At 44.9% G+C, this 23,383-nt stretch overlaps 1 protein-coding gene across 1 annotated transcript in view; it reads right to left on the bottom strand.

Moving 5' to 3' along the window:
* The window catches only part of THSD1 (thrombospondin type 1 domain containing 1), a 39,983-nt gene that overhangs the window by 13,062 nt on the left and 3,538 nt on the right, over positions 1 to 23,383 (bottom strand). Inside the window, exons 2-3 of the mRNA XM_075262932.1 lie at positions 3,370 to 3,465; positions 863 to 1,831 (exon numbers count right to left, since the gene is read on the bottom strand). Of these exons, the coding sequence (XP_075119033.1) occupies positions 863 to 1,831; positions 3,370 to 3,427 (1,027 nt within the window). The 5' untranslated portion in view covers positions 3,428 to 3,465. The remainder of the gene's footprint in view (positions 1 to 862; positions 1,832 to 3,369; positions 3,466 to 23,383) is intronic.

Raw genomic sequence — 23,383 nt, 5'->3', positions numbered from 1 at the left:
ACAATATCCCCCATTTTACACCGTTTTTACCCTGCATGCTGGATTTTTTTATTGACAACAATAGAACCTAAATGTGTCTTACTAAGGCCCCATTCACATCTGCGTTCGGGAATTCTGCTTGGGGACCCCCCTCTCCCTAATGGAAACCTATACACATTAAAAAGTGGTTACATGGGAAGCCCACGGACCCCATAGACTATAATGGGGTCTGTGTGGTTTCTGCTCGGTGTCCTGCAAGCAGCACTTTTCTCTCCGCATGATTCATGTGGAAACCACATGGACCCCATTACAGTCTATGGGGTGCATGTGGTTTCCTAAGGTTACCGCTTTTTAATGCGTATAGGTTTCCGTTCAGTGGGTCCCTAAGTGGACTCCCCGAACGGAAACCTGAACGCATTTGTGAACCGGGTCTAACAGCGGTTCTGCTAAGGTTATGTTCACACGGCGGAAAATGAAGAGAAATTTGACTCGGACATCCTTATCTGATTCCTCTTCATTTTCCACCGCTAGTCTCCCCGCACTGGAAGTTCTTCGCAGCTTTCCGACACAGTTTAGGCCCAAGATCATCACAAAGTCTCCAGCCATAGAATTGCAGCAAGATCGAGAAGGTATTATGCCCCAAATAGCCTCCATTTATATTTATTCAGCTCCTAACTCAGTTCTTCAGTGAAGCTGGCAGAGTACAGATCAGCTTCAGTGCGCATGCGCCAGATTTCAGTGTACATCCCTGGATGGCGTTAATGCAGGTCTATATGGGACACTAAACTCCGGCCTATAGGAACCTGATAGTTTCCTTTTACAACCAGGGTTACATTTTACAGAAGCGCTGATATTTCTGAATAGTAACAATGCAGTCACTCACCGATTTCTCTCCGAATCTCCACACATTGTTTGGCTCGTGGCGCCGAGAAGCTCCAAGTGCCACTTGAGGACATCAAAAACTCAAAGCAATATTTATTTTTGCCAATCTCAAATAAGGTGCAGTTGAAGTGAGACGTCTTCTCTCCTTTCTGCAGAGCGCTTTCTGCCAATGTGGTGACACTTTCACCTGGGCTCCTGGGCAACTCTTTGTACACGATTATTCGCCCTTCGGCATAATTGCATGGCGGGGCAATAACAGAGATAGACATTGAGGTATCACACTTTTTTTCCATGATGGTAACTAGTTTATATTTAAAGGTCTTGACAAGGTCAATGGGCCCCAAATAAGCAATGACCGACTCGGAGAACATTGGTTTAAGGGACACGGTAATAAAAGCTTCAGGTCGTACAGAGGCACATTCAAACTCCACCCATTGAGAAGAAGACAATGGGACCTCCTTGTAGGTCTTATACAACATAAATCGATCAGCACTTGGTTCCTCCTCTTCCTGAAAGCTATGGGTATGCTCAACCTCCAGTAGAAGTTTGGGATCTCGAGTAGGAAATCCAGTACATAATTGTTCATTGGTGAAGACGCCAACCTGGAATGATCTCAACGTATCTTTCGTTGTCCTGTTCAAGTCAATGTGAAATATTGGCCAGGTGACATTTAGGAGGCCGCTCATAAAAGAAATGGAGCTATCATTTTCTGTCTGGAGGCTCATGCGAAACTGGTAGAGTCCGGCAGATAGGAAATGGATACACTCGAATTCCAGGTCACCCTGCGACTGGTTGGCCGGGAGCTCCTTACTCGTAATTATAAGGTTGTTCTTTACATCCAGAAGGTTTACTGAAGCATTTGTTAATAAACTGTAATTGCTTTGTATACTGAAGTCCACATAGACGGGGGATCTGCTTAATGCTGAGTGGTGGGATTGTTTCAGGAGAAGATAGCCAGGCTCGCTGAAAACTGCAGGAACCAGGAAAAGGATGGTTAGTAAAACCGTAATGAAGGCGCAGTCGTATCATGTGACTTTAGTGAAGACTTCTATTCTCCATGGAAATAACTATTCTCTGCTTACAACTCATTGTTATGTCATTCCTCTGTTATTCCTCATGGAAATGTATGAATAGGTTGAGAAATAGATGTTACAAGTTGGGGAGGGGGGTCTGACTCTGTCCAATCAGACTGTATAGACACCCCTTTCACAACATCAGTGGTAACCCCCTTGTTAATGTAGTTATACACTTCTAGGAGGAATAATAGAGGAACAGAGTTATAAGTAAAAGGGCTCCAGAATTGATATTTCATATATAATATAAGTCAGGAGAGGTGACAGATCCTCTTAAATTCCCACAGTCCCCCCTCCCCAATGAAATTATTTCAACATCACTGTTTTATAGTATGACCTCATACTGCACTACAAGGACAAATAATACCGCCATACATCATGGGGATGTACAACTGTCCGGTTTTTCCAGATAGCACACTGACCCATTAATTTCTAGCAGCCCATGCACACAACCATGATTTCCAAGGATCTATGTGCAAAACTCAGGACAGTTCCTGTCTGGTTTTGCGGATGAGCTCAATGACCCCAATGAATGGGACTGCAGAAGCACAGGCGGGACATGCCGATTGCCAATCAATCATGGCCGCGGTTCACACATGGTCATGTACATGAGCTTTTAGGTGTGGATACTGCAGTCTATGGAGTTCATGGTCATGGGAACACGGTGACTGTCACTGTTATGGGGACATTGTCACTGATGTCTGTGGCTGTCATCACATTAGAGAACCAGTTGGTCTAGAGACTGACACAATACATCCTCCAAAATCCAAGCAGAAGCTTTAGAGTCATTGAATGAGGATTGTACTGCACTCCCTTATACAGTCTTTCTGCTCCATTTAGGTTGATGGATCCCATAACAGCTGCCATGCAGCCAAAATCCTGCCCAGCATTATGGCCACTACGTTAAGAGTCAAGAGCTGACTTTGCTAACAAATCACTTGTCACGTGGGTCTGTGCAAGCTATTAAGGTGTTCACACATATAGAGTTAATGTCAGCCAAACCTGGTGATTTATGGTGATATAGATATACAATGCAGAGTACAGGGGGATAAACACAGTGATATCACAATATATAGATAATACATGGAGTGACATCATAAACACAGTGATGTCACAATATATGTATAATGTACATAGTGAAGTCATTAGGCCAAACCTCCAACTCTTCTATTTTTCCATAGACTGATTCTGACTCTTTTGAAGCCAGAGTCGGAGTCAGTACAGTAACTTTTTTTTAACTTGACTCTGACTCCACAAAAAATTGTTCCCAAACCCTACTATATACCCCTGGTCATAGCACAGGTCAAAATTCAACTCTCCACACCCCTCTATCATTCCTAGTCATTACTAACTGCACTTATATCTACTCCCCTGTATTTACACCTAACATGCACCCCCTACCCAACCCACACTACACCATAATGGCGCAACTTACCAGAGTCCCAGAGAACAAGCAGAGATAGATAGGAGAAGCAGGTCAGTGACTGTCTCATTCTGTACGGGCTGGGGGTATCACTCCATGACTGTGTACCTGCCAAAGACAAATGTAAATTAGACACAACCATTCAATTCTAACTAAGACCACAGAGTATACAGCATAGTGTACAGAGTACACAGAGTATACAGTATAGTGTACAGAGTATAAAGTATTCAGTATAGTGTACAGAGTATACAGTATAGTGTACAGAGTATACAGAGTATATAGTATAGTGTACAGAGTATTCAGTATAGTGTACAGAGTATACAGTATAGTGTACAGAGTATAGAGTATTCAGTATAGTGTACAGAGTATACAGTATAGTGTACAGAGTATACAGAGTATATAGTATAGTGTACAGAGTATTCAGTATAGTGTACAGAGTATACAGTATAGTGTACAGAGTATACAGAGTATTCAGTATAGTGTACAGAGTATACAGAGTATTCAGTATAGTGTACAGAGTATACAGTATAGTGTACAGAGTATACAGAGTATTCAGTATAGTGTACAGAGTATACAGTATAGTGTACAGAGTATACAGAGTATATAGTATAGTGTACAGAGTATTCAGTATAGTGTACAGAGTATACAGAGTATACAGTATAGTGTACAGAGTATACAGAGTATTCAGTATAGTGTACAGAGTATACAGAGTATTCAGTATAGTGTACAGAGTATACAGTATAGTGTACAGAGTATACAGAGTATTCAGTATAGTGTACAGAGTATACAGAGTATTCAGTATAGTGTACAGAGTATACAGTATAGTGTACAGAGTATACAGAGTATTCAGTATAGTGTACAGAGTATACAGTATAGTGTACAGAGTATACAGAGTATTCAGTATAGTGTACAGAGTATTCAGTATAGTGTACAGAGTATACAGTATAGTGTACAGAGTATAGAGTATTCAGTATAGTGTACAGAGTATACAGTATAGTGTACAGAGTATACAGAGTATATAGTATAGTGTACAGAGTATTCAGTATAGTGTACAGAGTATACAGTATAGTGTACAGAGTATACAGAGTATTCAGTATAGTGTACAGAGTATACAGAGTATTCAGTATAGTGTACAGAGTATACAGTATAGTGTACAGAGTATACAGAGTATTCAGTATAGTGTACAGAGTATACAGTATAGTGTACAGAGTATACAGAGTATATAGTATAGTGTACAGAGTATTCTGTATAGTGTACAGAGTATACAGAGTATACAGTATAGTGTACAGAGTATACAGAGTATTCAGTATAGTGTACAGAGTATACAGAGTATTCAGTATAGTGTACAGAGTATACAGTATAGTGTACAGAGTATACAGAGTATTCAGTATAGTGTACAGAGTATACAGAGTATTCAGTATAGTGTACAGAGTATACAGTATAGTGTACAGAGTATACAGAGTATTCAGTATAGTGTACAGAGTATACAGTATAGTGTACAGAGTATACAGAGTATTCAGTATAGTGTACAGAGTATACAGTATAGTGTACAGAGTATACAGAGTATTCAGTATAGTGTACAGAGTATACAGAGTATTCAGTATAGTGTACAGAGTATACAGAGTATATAGTATAGTGTACAGAGCATACAGAATAGTGTAAAGAGTATACAGAGTATACAGTATAGTGTACGGAGTATACAGAGTATACAGAATAGTGTAAAGAGTATACAGAGTATACAGTATAGTGTACGGAGTATACAGAGTATACAGAATAGTGTAAAGAGTATACAGAGTATACAGTATAGTGTACAGAGTATACAGAATGCAGTATAGTGACCGTATAGAATAAATCAGTAAAAGTAATCATTTACAGCCAATGTCTAATCTCTATGAAATATATTCTTCTCTATAAGTTTACATTATTGCATTTCTTTGCAGAACCGTAGCAGGAAAGAGCGTGAGGTTTGATGTATTCTCATCCACACATGCAGAAACTGAATATATTTTGGCATTTTGATGTGTTTTAGACGTCATATACAGCATTTCTGGAGTATTCAATACAGTGTAGTAGTAAATCATACACAACACCATTGACACCTTTCTAGACCGATCAGGTTTTACAGGCCCTGGATAGAATTTTACGATGGTTTCTGGTATTCTGTCTATGCAACATTCTAAATATTCTACAAATATCATTACTCGCCATAGGGAACGCATGTGTAGAAGGTGCAGAGTACCTCGAGGTGTTGTGACCAGTAGCCAAAAGTACACCGCACCCCCGCCGCCGTCTGTCCACCCCACATACAAAATCAGTGCTGAGGCCCCACAGTATCGAAACGCAGCTTATTTTGGCCATTGCATAAACGTAGCGTGAAAAAAAAATGCACTTTAAAGCTCTAGCAAAAAGAATGAGATCTCAGATCATCTCAAACACACATTGCAGGAAAAGAAACAATGCAGAAAATTCATGTTTTTAAAAAAAAAACAAAAAAAACGCTGTACTGTATTTCCATGAATGCAATGAACATAGAGGTAGACTTCATGGGCAGAGGCAAAAATGGAAGAACACTAGTATTTTGCTGCATTTTTTCCCCAGTGTTTTCTATATGTTATCTGGGATTTTTCCACTGCAGATTACTAACTAAAATAAGTGATCTTATTGAATGATAGGGGTAACGGCTCCACTTTTGGCGCTATTAGGGTATAAGGAGTGTAGACGAGTATTGCCGGGCTTGTTATTTTTCTGGGAAGGAGGTTGTACTGCTATTGGCTCTAGGTTAGAGGGATTTTCTAGGATCAGAATATCATTGACCTGTAGGCCATGGATATTAAAGTGGAGCAGAGCTGACACTTTTCATCTTGGCCGATCAGGGGGCCACAACGCTTGGTTGAACTATAGCATCACTTATTATTTAAGTGTCTATCCTACTTACGCTAGGTTCACACCTGTGTTTGGGTTTCTGTTCGGGGGTCCGCTTGAGGACCCCCCAAAACAGAAACCCAATTTGCTTAAAATAGCAGTTACCCTCAAAAACCCCATAGACTATAATGGGGTATGCCAGGTTCCCACTTGAGAAGGGCGGAAATACTTGCAGGACTTTTCTCTCTGCACTTTTAAAGTGGAATGGGGAACAGAATCTGAGAGCAGAGAAAGGGCGCTAGTGTGAACCCAGCCTTAGTAATGGTGGTGCAGAGTATTCAACTTATTTTATCTGGTTCCATTAGTAGCTGCTCAGTATATCATTATATCTTCTTTAATATCTTCAATAATATTCCATTTTATTTCACTGCCCGCAGAAGCCTGTAGAGCTTTATGTGTGTACTAGCTGGTACCCGTGACTTCGTCTGCGGTGATTGTAGAAGTGGGTATATACAGGCGTGGGTAAGGTTTTCGTACTGTGTATAAGGGATGGGATATAAAATGTAACTTTGTATCTTGTTTTTGCTGTAATTCAGAGAGCACATGAGACTTTTGTGTTGAATGTAATTTGTATTTCAGCTGCTATACGGTGTTGGTATAAACTGTACATAGTGTCTTTGGGACAGAAGTATTTCAGGTTAATATACTTCGATATACGACATTGTATGATTTGTTATTTTCCGCCAGTACATGTAAGTTTTGGGCACAGGATACTCTTGATCAACAACATAAAGTCTGGCCCTGTGCATGACAGTTTAGTAACTCCATGCGCCTCTTAGTAATAGCAATTAACCCCATCATGTCCCTCACATTAACCCTTGTGTAAGAGTTACTGATATGTGAGAGACTTGGAGGTAATAATTAAGTATCTTCATTATTGAGGTCTTTTATTAGTACCTCCATATGTCTCACATATTAGTAACCTTTATATGGGGCACACAGGGGTTAATATGAGGGACATGATGGGGTTTATTCCTATTAATGTGAGACACACAGGGGTTAATATGCAGGACATGATGGGGTATTCCTATTAATGTGAGGCACACAGAGGTTAATATGAGGGACATGATGGGGTTTATTCCTATTAATGTGAGGCACACAGGGGTTAATATGAGGGACATGATGGGGTTTATTCCTATTAATGTGAGGCACACAGGGGTTAATATGAGGCACATGATGGGGTTTATTCCTATTAATGTGAGGCACACAGGGGTTAATATGAGGGACATGATGTTGTTAATTCCTATTAATGTGAGGCACATGGAGTTACTAAGACTAAACTAATAACCCCAAATGCCTGACATTAATGAGAACAGTAATCCTATGTACCTGTGTGTTTTTCAGTTTCACTTTGCTAGCAGCTTCCTCTCCTCCTCGGGGAATGTTAGCAGGATGCAGACCACTATAGCAGGCACAGACCTGAGCGATTAAGATCCACCCCCTGGGTTTCCTGCACCCCTCTCAAAGGGGAGTGTCCTTATGCCTCAGCTCTAGCAGCCCACTGAAGGAACCTCGGACTTCATTTAACTCTTGCAGGTCCTGTGCTGCTGGTGTGCCAGTGAAATATGGCAGGAGTGCCACTCTTGGCATGTGTGCCAGGGGTTGCTGACCTCTACTGTAGAGGGTAATATGAATTCTGTGGCTTGCTATGGTCCAAAGTGTGTGAGATTGCAGAGATAGTGATGTTAGTTTGGGTTTTGTGGGGGTCCTGGGAAAAACGTATGTGCGCTATTGTGACGAAAAGTAGCCTATTGCGCAATCAAGTGTAGTAACTATGTGGAAAATTTCAGCCAAATCGGTGGAGTGGGTTTTGCGTGATTGAGGAACAAACATCCAAACACACAAACCCACAAACATCCAAACTCACAAACTACAGCACATATTGTATTGTTCTTATAGATATTCTAATTATATGGCAGCATGTCTGTACTCTTCAATATCAGGTATATTGTATGTATTGTATATTGTATGCAAGCAGGACTTTACTCTCTGCCAATATCAGGTGGAAACCTAGCAGACCCCATTATAGTCTATGTGGTCTGTGGGTTTTCGTTCTTTTTAAGTGGATAGGGTTTCGGGTTTTTGGTCCAGAAGAAGACCCGAACAATGGAAACTCAAATGTGAATTTCAAACTAGTATTACATGGTACAGAATATTCCCATGATTTTTGTAGCTGTGCACATAAGAAGCGTGTTACTTCCACGGACTCTGCACCGCTGTGCTAAGGATTGGTACCATTGGATAATTCTTGTGTAGCGGTCAGACATCAAAGTACCAGATTGGGATTCCTGCTGGCGGATCCTATAGTCAAAATGTGTCAGATTAAATCCATAACACATGAACATACCTTTACAGACTGTGAACTCCTATATAGAGCACAGCTACCTGTCTATGCTCCTAATAACGTCCTTACGTTATATATCCGCCCATAGATATAGCTTCCCTCACCCATTACTCCATATAGATACTAAAATCCTGCACAGAGGGCTCTAACTCCTTCCTTCAACTTTTGCACCAACTTCTTATTCCTTTAGATTGTAAGCTCTGCAGGATAGGGTTCACTTTTCTCACGAACCCAGTTTATGGTAGATTTACAAGTAGTCACTGTATGTCCAAGAGACCAAAAACATATTTCTGACAAAAATGCTGGTGAACTAGATTATATTTGGAACAATCTTGCTACATATTCAGCACTAACTTCTTGTAGACGTTCCACTGACTTTATACAATGTTGCAAAAATAGCCTTGGACAACAGCGCAACTTTGGTCACATGACATGAAGATCACAATATGAGTGCCGATGTGGTCATAACAAGATTGTAACATTGTGACAAATAATCCAAACTTGCTGGATTTATGATTCTGTTTGTCAGCATAGACCTCAAAGTAAGGCCAAGTATGTGATCAAAAAATAATACCTCTAAAATAGGCAATTGACAGCCAAGTTTCATGGCTAAGCATGGAAAATTGCTGTGTAGTCCTAGCCTAAAAACAAGTACTGAATATGGAGCAAGTTTGCCACAAACATGAACCTGTCACGTAACAATAGGGCCCTATAGAAATATTTCTAATGTGCAGCATTATAAAGCAGGAGCAGCGTAGTTTGGTCTTGTTACATATATAGCACTGTATGGTGAATTACAAATACAGAACAGATAATGCACACAGTGATGTCACTATACAGGGATAATACACACAGTGATGTCACTATACAGGGATAATGCACACAGTGATGTCACAATACAGAGATATGACATCACTGTGTGTATTAATACAGAGATAATAAACATTGTGATGTCACAGTACAAGAATAATTCACACAGTGATGCCACAGTAAAGGGATAATTCATACAGTGATGTCACAGTACAGGGATAATATACACAGTGATGTCACAGTACAGGGAAAATACACAGTGATGTCACAGTACAGGATAATACACACAGTGATGTCACAGTACAGAGATAATGTACACAGTGATGTCACAGTACAGAGATAATATACATAGTGATGTCACAGTACAAGAATAATTCACACAGTGATGCCACAGTAAAGGGATAATTCATACAGTGATGTCATAGTACAGGGATAATATACACAGTGATGTCACAGTACAGGGAAAATACACAGTGATGTCACAATACAGGGATAATACACACAGTGATGTCACAGTACAGAGATAATGTACACAGTGATGTCACAGTACAGGGATAATACACACAGTGATGTCACAGTACAGGGATAATATACACAGTGATGTCACAGTACAGGGATAATACACACAGTGATGTCACAGTACAGGGATAATACACACAGTGATGTCACAGTACAGAGATAATGTACACAGTGATGTCACAGTACAGAGATAATACACACAGTGATGTCACAGTACAGGGATAATACACACAGTGATGTCACAGTACAGAGATAATACACACAGTGATGTCACAGTACAGAGATAATGTACACAGTGATGTCACAGTACAGAGATAATACACACAGTGATGTCACAGTACAGGGATAATACACACAGTGATGTCACAGTACAGAGATAATACACACAGTGATGTCACAGTACAGGGATAATACACACAGTGATGTCACAGTACAGGGATAATACACACAGTGATGTCACAGTACAGGGATAATACACACAGTGATGTCACAGTACAGGGATAATACACACAGTGATGTCACAGTACAGGGATAATACACACAGTGATGTCACAGTACAGAGATAATACACAGTGATGTCACAGTAAAGGGATATTGTTCACAGTGATGTCACAGTACAGAGATAATACACACAGTGATGTCACAATACAGGGATAATACACACAGTGATGTCACAGTACAGGGATAATACACACAGTGATGTCAGAATACAGGGATAATACACACAGTGATGTCACAGTACAGGGATAATACACACAGTGATGTCACAGTACAGAGATAATACACAGTGATGTCACAGTAAAGGGATATTGTTCACAGTGATGTCACAGTACAGAGATAATACACACAGTGATGTCACAATACAGGGATAATGCACACAGTGATGTCACAATACAGGGATAATACACACAGTGATGTCACAGTACAGGGATAATACACACAGTGATGTCACAGTACAGGGATAATACACACAGTGATGTCACAGTACAGGGATAATACACACAGTGATGTCACAATACAGGGATAATACACACAGTGATGTCACAATACAGGGATAATACACACAGTGATGTCACAGTACAGGGATAATACACAGTGATGTCACAGTACAGGGATAATGTACACAGTGATGTCACAGTACAGAGATAATACACAGTGATGTCACAGTAAAGGGATATTGTTCACAGTGATGTCACAGTACAGAGATAATACACACAGTGATGTCACAGTACAGGGATAATACACACAGTGATGTCACAATACAGGGATAATACACACAGTGATGTCACAGTACAGGGATAATACACACTTTCACATTATAGCATATAAAGAAGGTAATATCTCAGTAAAGCAAGTAATGGAGTTGCATTCAGTTTTCTATATTTCTTTCCACCATCCATATCTATCAGTAACTGCACCCCAAGTCTCAGTGGAATCGGTGTCCCCCTTATTTATTTGGCTCCACATCACCCTGGTAGTTATGCCCATGGCTACACGCATATTCTTACTAGAACTACTTTCTACTTACAGGGATACAGACTTTGATCTATTTATTCTGCAAACTTTTTACATTTTTCCAAAACTTTAGTGATCATATAATAAATAGAGATGAGCGAACAGTGTTCTATCGAACTCATGTTCGATCGGATATTAGGCTGTTCGGCATGTTCGAATCGAATCGAACACCGCGTGGTAAAGTGCGCCATTACTCGATTCCCCTCCCACCTTCCCTGGCGCCTTTTTTGCTCCAATAACAGCGCAGGGTAGGTGGGACAGGAACTACGACACCGGTGACGTTGAAAAAAGTAGGCAAAACCCATTGGCTGCCGAATACATGTGACCTCTAATTTAAAAGAACAGCGCCGCCCAGGTTCGCGTCATTCTGAGCTTGCAATTCACCGAGGACGGAGGTTTCCGTCCAGCTAGCTAGGGCTTAGATTCTGGGTAGGCAGGGACAGGCTAGGATAGGAAGGAGAAGACAACCAACAGCTCTTGTAAGAGCTAAATTCCAGGGAGAAGCTTGTCAGTGTAACGTGGCACTGACGGGCTCAATCGCCGCAACCCAGCTTTCCCAGGATCCTGAATGGAATACACTGTCAGTGTATTCCCGTATACCCGATATATACCCTGATACCCGTTCCAACGGTGTGCCCCCCCACCTTCACCCCAGAAATACCCTGCAAGTCCCCTAGCAATAGAATTGGGGCTATATACACCCACTATTTTTACTACTGGTATACAGTGCCATTGTCTGACTGGGAATTCAAAGAATATATTGGGAATACAAATACCCTCATTTCTTGCTACTGCCATATAGTGCCAGTGTCTGACTGGGAATTCAAAGAATATATTGGGGTTACGTGCACCCACAATTTTTACTACTGGTATACAGTGCCATTGTCTGACTGGGAATTCAAAGAATATATTGGGAATACAAATACCCTCATTTCTTGCTACTGCCATATAGTGCCAGTTTCTGACTGGTAATTCAAAGAATATATTGGGGTTACGTGCACCCACAATTTTTACTACTGGTATACAGTGCCATTGTCTGACTGGGAATTCAAAGAGTATATTGGGAATACAAATACCCTCATTTCTTGCTACTGCCATATAGTGCCAGTGTCTGACTGGGAATTCAAAGAATATATTGGGGTTACGTGCACCCACAATTTTTACTACTGGTATACAGTGCCATTGTCTGACTGGGAATTCAAAGAATATATTGGGGTTATAAATACCCTCATTTCTTGCTACTGCCATATAGTGCCAGTTTCTGACTGGTAATTCAAAGAATATATTGGGGTTACGTGCACCCACAATTTTTACTACTGGTATACAGTGCCATTGTCTGACTGGGAATTCAAAGAGTATATTGGGAATACAAATACCCTCATTTCTTGCTACTGCCATATAGTGCCAGTTTCTGACTGGTAATTCAAAGAATATATTGGGGTTACGTGCACCCACAATTTTTACTACTGGTATACAGTGCCATTGTCTGACTGGGAATTCAAAGAATATATTGGGGTTATAAATACCCTCATTTCTTGCTACTGCCATATAGTGCCAGTTTCTGACTGGTAATTCAAAGAATATATTGGGGTTACGTGCACCCACAATTTTTACTACTGGTATACAGTGCCATTGTCTGACTGGGAATTCAAAGAGTATATTGGGAATACAAATACCCTCATTTCTTGCTACTGCCATATAGTGCCAGTTTCTGACTGGGAATTCAAAGAATATATTGGGGTTACGTGCACCCACAATTTTTACTACTGGTATACAGTGCCATTGTCTGACTGGGAATTCAAAGAATATATTGGGGTTATAAATACCCTCATTTCTTGCTACTGCCATATAGTGCCAGTTTCTGACTGGTAATTCAAAGAATATATTGGGGTTACGTGCACCCACAATTTTTACTACTGGTATACAGTGCCATTGTCTGACTGGGAATTCAAAGAGTATATTGGGAATACAAATACCCTCATTTCTTGCTACTGCCATATAGTGCCAGTTTCTGACTGGTAATTCAAAGAATATATTGGGGTTACGTGCACCCACAATTTTTACTACTGGTATACAGTGCCATTGTCTGACTGGGAATTCAAAGAATATATTGGGGTTATAAATACCCTCATTTCTTGCTACTGCCATATAGTGCCAGTTTCTGACTGGTAATTCAAAGAATATATTGGGGTTACGTGCACCCACAATTTTTACTACTGGTATACAGTGCCATTGTCTGACTGGGAATTCAAAGAGTATATTGGGAATACAAATACCCTCATTTCTTGCTACTGCCATATAGTGCCAGTTTCTGACTGGGAATTCAAAGAATATATTGGGGTTACGTGCACCCACAATTTTTACTACTGGTATACAGTGCCATTGTCTGACTGGGAATTCAAAGAATATATTGGGGTTATAAATACCCTCATTTCTTGCTACTGCCATATAGTGCCAGTTTCTGACTGGTAATTCAAAGAATATATTGGGGTTACGTGCACCCACAATTTTTACTACTGGTATACAGTGCCATTGTCTGACTGGGAATTCAAAGAGTATATTGGGAATACAAATACCCTCATTTCTTGCTACTGCCATATAGTGCCAGTTTCTGACTGGGAATTCAAAGAATATATTGGGGTTACGTGCACCCACAATTTTTACTACTGGTATACAGTGCCATTGTCTGACTGGGAATTTAAAGAGTATATTGGGAATACAAATACCCTCATTTCTTGCTACTGCCATATAGTGCCAGTGTCTGACTGGGAATTCAAAGAATATATTGGGGTTACGTGCACCCACAATTTTTACTACTGGTATACAGTGCCATTGTCTGACTGGGAATTTAAAGAGTATATTGGGAATACAAATACCCTCATTTCTTGCTACTGCCATATAGTGCCAGTTTCTGACTGGGAATTCAAAGAATATATTGGGGTTACGTGCACCCACAATTTTTACTACTGGTATACAGTGCCATTGTCTGACTGGGAATTCAAAGAATATATTGGGGTTATAAATACCCTCATTTCTTGCTACTGCCATATAGTGCCAGTTTCTGACTGGTAATTCAAAGAATATATTGGGGTTACGTGCACCCACAATTTTTACTACTGGTATACAGTGCCATTGTCTGACTGGGAATTCAAAGAGTATATTGGGAATACAAATACCCTCATTTCTTGCTACTGCCATATAGTGCCAGTTTCTGACTGGGAATTCAAAGAATATATTGGGGTTACGTGCACCCACAATTTTTACTACTGGTATACAGTGCCATTGTCTGACTGGGAATTCAAAGAATATATTGGGGTTATAAATACCCTCATTTCTTGCTACTGCCATATAGTGCCAGTGTCTGACTGGTAATTCAAAGAATATATTGGGGTTATGTGCACCCACAATTTTTACTACTGGTATATAGTGCCATTGTCTGACTGGGAATTTAAAGAGTATATTGGGAATACAAATACCCTCATTTCTTGCTACTGCCATATAGTGCCAGTGTCTGACTGGGAATTCAAAGAATATATTGGGGTTACGTGCACCCACAATTTTTACTACTGGTATACAGTGCCAATTTCTAACTAGGAATTCAAAATGCGCAAGGCTCCCGGAAAGGGACGTGGACGAGGCCGTGGGCGAGGTCGGGGGAATGGTTCTGGGGAGCAAGGTAGCAGTGAAGCCACAGGGCGTCCCGTGCCTACTCCTGTGGGGCAGCAAGCATTGCGCCACTCCACAGTGCCAGGGTTGCTTGCCACATTAACTAAACTGCAGGGTACAAACCTTAGTAGGCCCGAGAACCAGGAACAGGTCTTGCAATGGCTGTCAGAGAACGCTTACAGCACATTGTCCAGCAGCCAGTCAGACTCTGCCTCCTCTCCTCCTATTACCCAACAGTCTTGTCTTCCTTCCTCCCAAAATTCCGAAGCTTTACAGAACAATAACCCAAACTGTCCCTGCTCCCCAGAGCTGTTCTCCGCTCCTTTCATTGTCCCTCAACCTGCCTCTCCACGTCACGATTCCACGAACCTAACAGAGGAGCATCTGTGTCCAGATGCTCAAACACTAGAGTCTCCTCCATCTCCGTTCGATTTGGTGGTGGATGACCAGCAACCCACCCTCATCGACGATGATGTGACGCAGTTGCCGTCAGGGCATCCAGTTGACCGGCGCATTGTGCGGGAGGAGGAGATGAGACAGGAGTTGGAAGAGGAAGTGGTGGATGATGAGGACACTGACCCGACCTGGACAGGGGGGATGTCAAGCGGGGAAAGTAGTGTGGATGTTGAGGCAGGTGCAGCACCAAAAAGGGTAGCTAGAGGCAGAGGCAGAGGTCAGCAGCTTAGGCGAAGCCAGGCCACACCCGGAATCTCCCAAGATGTTCCAGTTCGTACCCAGCCCCGAAAAACTCCCACCTCGAGGGCACGTTTCTCGAAGGTGTGGAGTTTTTTCAAGGAATGCGCCGAGGACAGATATAGTGTTGTCTGCACAATTTGCCTCTCGAAATTGATTAGGGGCTCTGAGAAGAGCAACCTGTCCACCACTTCAATGCGCCGTCATTTGGAATCCAAGCACTGGAATCAGTGGCAGGCAGCAACGGCAGGACAAAGGCCGCCTGCCGTTCACGCCACTGCCACTGCCTCTGCCACTGCCTCTGCCACTGCCACTGCTGACTGTGCTGGCGATGCACTCCAGAGGACGAGCCAGGACACCACTTCATCTGCCTCCGCCACTTTGTTGACTTCTACCTCATCCTCCCCTGGTCCTGTCTTATCTCCTTCTCCTGCACCATCAAAGGCACCATCAGGCGTTTCTTTACAACAATCCACCATCTCTCAGACATTGGAGCGGCGGCAGAAATACACTGCTAACCACCCACACGCGCAAGCCTTGAACGCCAACATCGCTAAACTGCTGGCCCAGGAGATGTTGGCGTTCCGGCTTGTTGAAACTCCCGCCTTCCTGGACCTGATGGCAACTGCGGCACCTCGCTATGCCGTCCCTAGCCGTCACTACTTCTCCCGGTGTGCCGTCCCCGCCTTGCACCAGCACGTGTCACTCAACATCAGGCGGGCCCTTAGTTCCGCGCTTTGCACAAAGGTCCACTTGACCACCGACGCGTGGACAAGTGCATGCGGACAGGGACGCTACATTTCACTGACGGCACACTGGGTGAATGTAGTTGAGGCTGGGACTGCTTCCCAAACTGGCCCGGTGTACCTCGTCTCCCCGCCTAACATTCCTGGCAGGGACACGAGAAGAACACCCCCCTCCTCCTCCTCCTCTACCGCCTCCTCCTCCGCCACCGCCTCCTCCTCCGCCACCGCCTCCTCCTCCGCTGTTAGATTGACCCCAGCTACGAGTTGGAAACGTTGCAGCACTGGCGTTGGTAGACGTCAGCAGGCTGTGCTGAAGCTGATCAGCTTGGGGGACAGACAGCACACTGCCTCCGAGGTGAGGGATGCCCTCCTCGATGAGACGGCAATATGGTTTGAGCCGCTGCACCTGGGCCCAGGCATGGTCGTTTGTGATAACGGCCGGAACCTGGTAGCAGCTCTGGAGCTTGCCGGACTCCAACATGTTCCATGCCTGGCCCACGTCTTCAACCTAGTGGTGCAACGTTTCCTAAAGAGCTACCCCAATGTTCCAGAGCTACTGGTGAAAGTGCGGCGCATGTGCGCCCACTTTCGCAAGTCGACAGTAGCCGCTGCTAGCTTAAAATCTCTCCAGCAACGCCTGCATGTGCCACAACACCGGCTTTTGTGCGACGTCCCCACACGCTGGAACTCAACGTTTCAGATGTTGAATAGAGTGGTTGAGCAGCAGAGACCTTTGATGGAATACCAGCTACAAAACCCTAGGGTGCCACAAAGTCAGCTGCCTCAGTTTCACATCCATGAGTGGCCATGGATGAGAGACCTTTGTGACATCCTACGGGTCTTTGAGGAGTCCACAAGGAGGGTGAGCTCTGAGGATGCGATGGTGAGCCTTACAATCCCGCTCTTGTGTGTTCTGAGAGAATCCCTGATTGACATCAGGGATAACTCAGATCACACAGAGGAGTTAGGGATAGCATCCGATCCGTCACAGCTGGAGAGTAGGTCCACACATCTGTCCGCTTCACTGCGTTTAATGGAGGAGGAGGAGGAGGAGGAAGAAGAGTTGTCCGATGATGTGATGGTGATACAGGAGGCTTCCGGGCAACTTCGAATCGTCCCATTGTTGCAGCGCGGATGGGTAGACATGGAGGATGAGGAGGAAATGGAGATTGAACTTTCCGGTGGGGCTAGAGGAGTCATGCCAACTAACACTGTGGCAGACATGGCTGAGTTCATGTTGGGGTGCTTTACAACCGACAAGCGTATTGTCAAAATCATGGAGGACAACCAGTACTGGATCTTTGCTATCCTTGACCCCCGGTATAAAAACAACATCTCGTCTTTTATTCCGGTAGAGGGGAGGGCCAATCGCATCAATGCTTGCCACAGGCAATTGGTGCAGAATATGATGGAGATGTTTCCAGCATGTGACGTTGGCGGCAGGGAGGGCAGTTCCTCCAGTAGGCAACCAAGTTCTCACCGGTCCACACAAACGAGGGGCACACTGTCTAAGGTCTGGGACACCTTGATGGCACCCCCTCGCCAAAGTGCCGCCACGGAGGGTCCTAGTGTCACCAGGCGTGAGAAGTATAGGCGCATGTTGCGGGAATACCTTTCCGACCACAGCCCTGTCCTCTCCGACCCCTCTGCGCCCTACACGTATTGGGTGTCGAAGTTGGACCTGTGGCTTGAACTTGCCCTATATGCCTTGGAGGTGCTGTCCTGTCCTGCCGCCAGCGTCCTATCTGAGAGGGTGTTCAGTGCAGCCGGTGGCATCATCACTGACAAGCGCACCCGTCTGTCAGCTGAGAGTGCCGACCGGCTCACTTTGATAAAAATGAACCACCACTGGATAGAGCCTTCATTTTTGTGCCCACCTGTGTAAAGCACCCCAACATGAAACTCCATGTCTGTACTCAACCTCTCCAATTCCTCCGCATCCTCATACTCATCCACCATAAGCGTTGCACAATTCTGCTAATACTAGGCTCCCTCCAACATGATTTCCCCCAACTCTGCTGGTTAGAGGCTCCCTCCACCCTGATTTCCACCAACTCTGCTGGTTAGAGGCTCCCTCCACCCTGCTTTCCCACAACTCTGCTGGTTAGAGGCTCCTTCCACCATGAATTTGCCAAAACTGGGCTGTTTAGAGGCTCCCTCCACCATGAATTGGTCCAAACTGGGCTGGTTAGAGGCTCCCTCCACCATTAATTGGTCCAAACTGGGCTGGTTAGAGGCTCCCTCCACCATGAATTTGCCCAAACTGGGCTGTTTAGAGGCTCCCTCCACCATGAATTTGCCCAAACTGGGCTGTTTAGAGGCTCCCTCCACCATGAATTGGTCCAAACTGGGTTTTTTAGAGGCTCCCTCCACCATGAATTGGTCCAAACTGGGCTGGTTAGAGGCTCCCTCCACCATGAATTGATCCAAACTGGGGTGGTTAGAGGCTCCCTCCACCATGAATTGGTCCAAACTGGGCTGGTTAGAGGCTCCCTCCACCATGAATTGGTCCAAACTGGGGTGGTTAGAGGCTCCCTCCACCATTAATTGGTCCAAACTGGGCTGGTTAGAGGCTCCCTCCACCATGAATTTGCCCAAACTGGGCTGTTTAGAGGCTCCCTCCACCATGAATTTGCCCAAACTGGGCTGGTTAGAGGCTCCCTCCACCATGAATTGGTCCAAACTGGGGTTTTTAGAGGCTCCCTCCACCATGAATTGGTCCAAACTTGGCTGTTTAGAGGCTCCCTCCACCATTAATTGGTCCAAACTGGGCTGGTTAGAGGCTCCCTCCACCATGAATTGGTCCAAACTGGGTTTTTTAGAGGCTCCCTCCACCATGAATTTGCCCAAACTGGGCTGTTTAGAGGCTCCCTCCACCATGAATTGGTCCAAACTGGGCTGGTTAGAGGCTCCCTCCACCATGAATTTCCCAAAACTTGGCTGTTTAGAGGCTCCCTCCACCATTAATTGGTCCAAACTGGGCTGGTTAGAGGCTCCCTCCACCATGAATTGGTCCAAACTGGGGTTTTTAGAGGCTCCCTCCACCATGAATTGGTCCAAACTTGGCTGTTTAGAGGCTCCCTCCACCATGAATTGGTCCAAACTGGGGTGGTTAGAGGCTCCCTCCACCATTAATTGGTCCAAACTGGGCTGGTTAGAGGCTCCCTCCACCATTAATTGGTCCAAACTGGGCTGGTTAGAGGCTCCCTCCACCATGAATTTGCCCAAACTGGGCTGTTTAGAGGCTCCCTCCACCATGAATTTGCCCAAACTGGGCTGGTTAGAGGCTCCCTCCACCATGAATTGGTCCAAACGGGTTTTTAGAGGCTCCCTTCACCATGAATTGGTCCAAACTTGGCTGTTTAGAGGCTCCCTCCACCATGAATTGGTCCAAACTGGGGTGGTTAGAGGCTCCCTCCACCATTAATTGGTCCAAACTGGGCTGGTTAGAGGCTCCCTCCACCATTAATTGGTCCAAACTGGGCTGGTTAGAGGCTCCCTCCACCATGAATTGGTCCAAACTGGGGTTTTTAGAGGCTCCCTCCACCATGAATTGGTCCAAACTTGGCTGTTTAGAGGCTCCCTCCACCATTAATTGGTCCAAACTGGGCTGGTTAGAGGCTCCCTCCACCATGAATTGGTCCAAACTGGGTTTTTTAGAGGCTCCCTCCACCATGAATTTGCCCAAACTGGGCTGTTTAGAGGCTCCCTCCACCATGAATTGGTCCAAACTGGGTTTTTTAGAGGCTCCCTCCACCATGAATTGGTCCAAACTGGGCTGGTTAGAGGCTCCCTCCACCATGAATTGGTCCAAACTGGGGTGGTTAGAGGCTCCCTCCACCATTAATTGGTCCAAACTGGGCTGGTTAGAGGCTCCCTCCACCATGAATTGGTCCAAACTGGGCTGGTTAGAGGCTCCCTCCACCATTAATTGGTCCAAACTGGGCTGGTTAGAGGCTCCCTCCACCATGAATTTGCCCAAACTGGGCTGTTTAGAGGCTCCCTCCACCATGAATTTGCCCAAACTGGGCTGGTTAGAGGCTCCCTCCACCATGAATTGGTCCAAACTGGGGTTTTTAGAGGCTCCCTCCACCATGAATTGGTCCAAACTTGGCTGTTTAGAGGCTCCCTCCACCATTAATTGGTCCAAACTGGGCTGGTTAGAGGCTCCCTCCACCATGAATTGGTCCAAACTGGGTTTTTTAGAGGCTCCATCCACCATGAATTTGCCCAAACTGGGCTGTTTAGAGGCTCCCTCCACCATGAATTGGTCCAAACTGGGGTGGTTAGAGGCTCCCTCCACCATTAATTGGTCCAAACTGGGCTGGTTAGAGGCTCCCTCCACCATTAATTGGTCCAAACTGGGCTGGTTAGAGGCTCCCTCCACCATGAATTGGTCCAAACTGGGGTTTTTAGAGGCTCCCTCCACCATGAATTGGTCCAAACTTGGCTGTTTAGAGGCTCCCTCCACCATTAATTGGTCCAAACTGGGCTGGTTAGAGGCTCCCTCCACCATGAATTGGTCCAAACTGGGTTTTTTAGAGGCTCCCTCCACCATGAATTTGCCCAAACTGGGCTGTTTAGAGGCTCCCTCCACCATGAATTGGTCCAAACTGGGGTGGTTAGAGGCTCCCTCCACCATTAATTGGTCCAAACTGGGCTGGTTAGAGGCTCCCTCCACCATTAATTGGTCCAAACTGGGCTGGTTAGAGGCTCCCTCCACCATGAATTGGTCCAAACTGGGGTTTTTAGAGGCTCCCTCCACCATGAATTGGTCCAAACTTGGCTGTTTAGAGGCTCCCTCCACCATTAATTGGTCCAAACTGGGCTGGTTAGAGGCTCCCTCCACCATGAATTGGTCCAAACTGGGTTTTTTAGAGGCTCCCTCCACCATGAATTTGCCCAAACTGGGCTGTTTAGAGGCTCCCTCCACCATGAATTGGTCCAAACTGGGTTTTTTAGAGGCTCCCTCCACCATGAATTGGTCCAAACTGGGCTGGTTAGAGGCTCCCTCCACCATGAATTGGTCCAAACTGGGGTGGTTAGAGGCTCCCTCCACCATTAATTGGTCCAAACTGGGCTGGTTAGAGGCTCCCTCCACCATTAATTGGTCCAAACTGGGCTGGTTAGAGGCTCCCTCCACCATTAATTGGTCCAAACTGGGCTGGTTAGAGGCTCCCTCCACCATGAATTTGCCCAAACTGGGCTGTTTAGAGGCTCCCTCCACCATGAATTTGCCCAAACTGGGCTGGTTAGAGGCTCCCTCCACCATGAATTGGTCCAAACGGGTTGTTAGAGGCTCCCTTCACCATGAATTGGTCCAAACTTGGCTGTTTAGAGGCTCCCTCCACCATGAATTGGTCCAAACTGGGGTGGTTAGAGGCTCCCTCCACCATTAATTGGTCCAAACTGGGCTGGTTAGAGGCTCCCTCCACCATTAATTGGTCCAAACTGGGCTGGTTAGAGGCTCCCTCCACCATGAATTGGTCCAAACTGGGGTTTTTAGAGGCTCCCTCCACCATGAATTGGTCCAAACTTGGCTGTTTAGAGGCTCCCTCCACCATTAATTGGTCCAAACTGGGCTGGTTAGAGGCTCCCTCCACCATGAATTGGTCCAAACTGGGGTTTTTAGAGGCTCCCTCCACCATGAATTTGCCCAAACTGGGCTGTTTAGAGGCTCCCTCCACCATGAATTGGTCCAAACTGGGTTTTTTAGAGGCTCCCTCCACCATGAATTGGTCCAAACTGGGCTGGTTAGAGGCTCCCTCCACCATGAATTGGTCCAAACTGGGGTGGTTAGAGGCTCCCTCCACCATTAATTGGTCCAAACTGGGCTGGTTAGAGGCTCCCTCCACCATGAATTGGTCCAAACTGGGCTGGTTAGAGGCTCCCTCCACCATTAATTGGTCCAAACTGGGCTGGTTAGAGGCTCCCTCCACCATGAATTTGCCCAAACTGGGCTGTTTAGAGGCTCCCTCCACCATGAATTTGCCCAAACTGGGCTGGTTAGAGGCTCCCTCCACCATGAATTGGTCCAAACTGGGGTTTTTAGAGGCTCCCTCCACCATGAATTGGTCCAAACTTGGCTGTTTAGAGGCTCCCTCCACCATTAATTGGTCCAAACTGGGCTGGTTAGAGGCTCCCTCCACCATGAATTGGTCCAAACTGGGTTTTTTAGAGGCTCCATCCACCATGAATTTGCCCAAACTGGGCTGTTTAGAGGCTCCCTCCACCATGAATTGGTCCAAACTGGGGTGGTTAGAGGCTCCCTCCACCATTAATTGGTCCAAACTGGGCTGGTTAGAGGCTCCCTCCACCATTAATTGGTCCAAACTGGGCTGGTTAGAGGCTCCCTCCACCATGAATTGGTCCAAACTGGGGTTTTTAGAGGCTCCCTCCACCATGAATTGGTCCAAACTTGGCTGTTTAGAGGCTCCCTCCACCATTAATTGGTCCAAACTGGGCTGGTTAGAGGCTCCCTCCACCATGAATTGGTCCAAACTGGGTTTTTTAGAGGCTCCCTCCACCATGAATTTGCCCAAACTGGGCTGTTTAGAGGCTCCCTCCACCATGAATTGGTCCAAACTGGGGTGGTTAGAGGCTCCCTCCACCATTAATTGGTCCAAACTGGGCTGGTTAGAGGCTCCCTCCACCATTAATTGGTCCAAACTGGGCTGGTTAGAGGCTCCCTCCACCATGAATTGGTCCAAACTGGGGTTTTTAGAGGCTCCCTCCACCATGAATTGGTCCAAACTTGGCTGTTTAGAGGCTCCCTCCACCATTAATTGGTCCAAACTGGGCTGGTTAGAGG

Source organism: Leptodactylus fuscus, chromosome 2 (assembly GCF_031893055.1).
Source record: "Leptodactylus fuscus isolate aLepFus1 chromosome 2, aLepFus1.hap2, whole genome shotgun sequence".
In the NCBI taxonomy this organism is placed as follows: Eukaryota; Metazoa; Chordata; class Amphibia; order Anura; family Leptodactylidae; genus Leptodactylus; species Leptodactylus fuscus.
The sequence above is the reverse complement of the archived record's forward strand: the minus strand, read 5'-3'. Positions and strand labels throughout refer to the sequence as shown.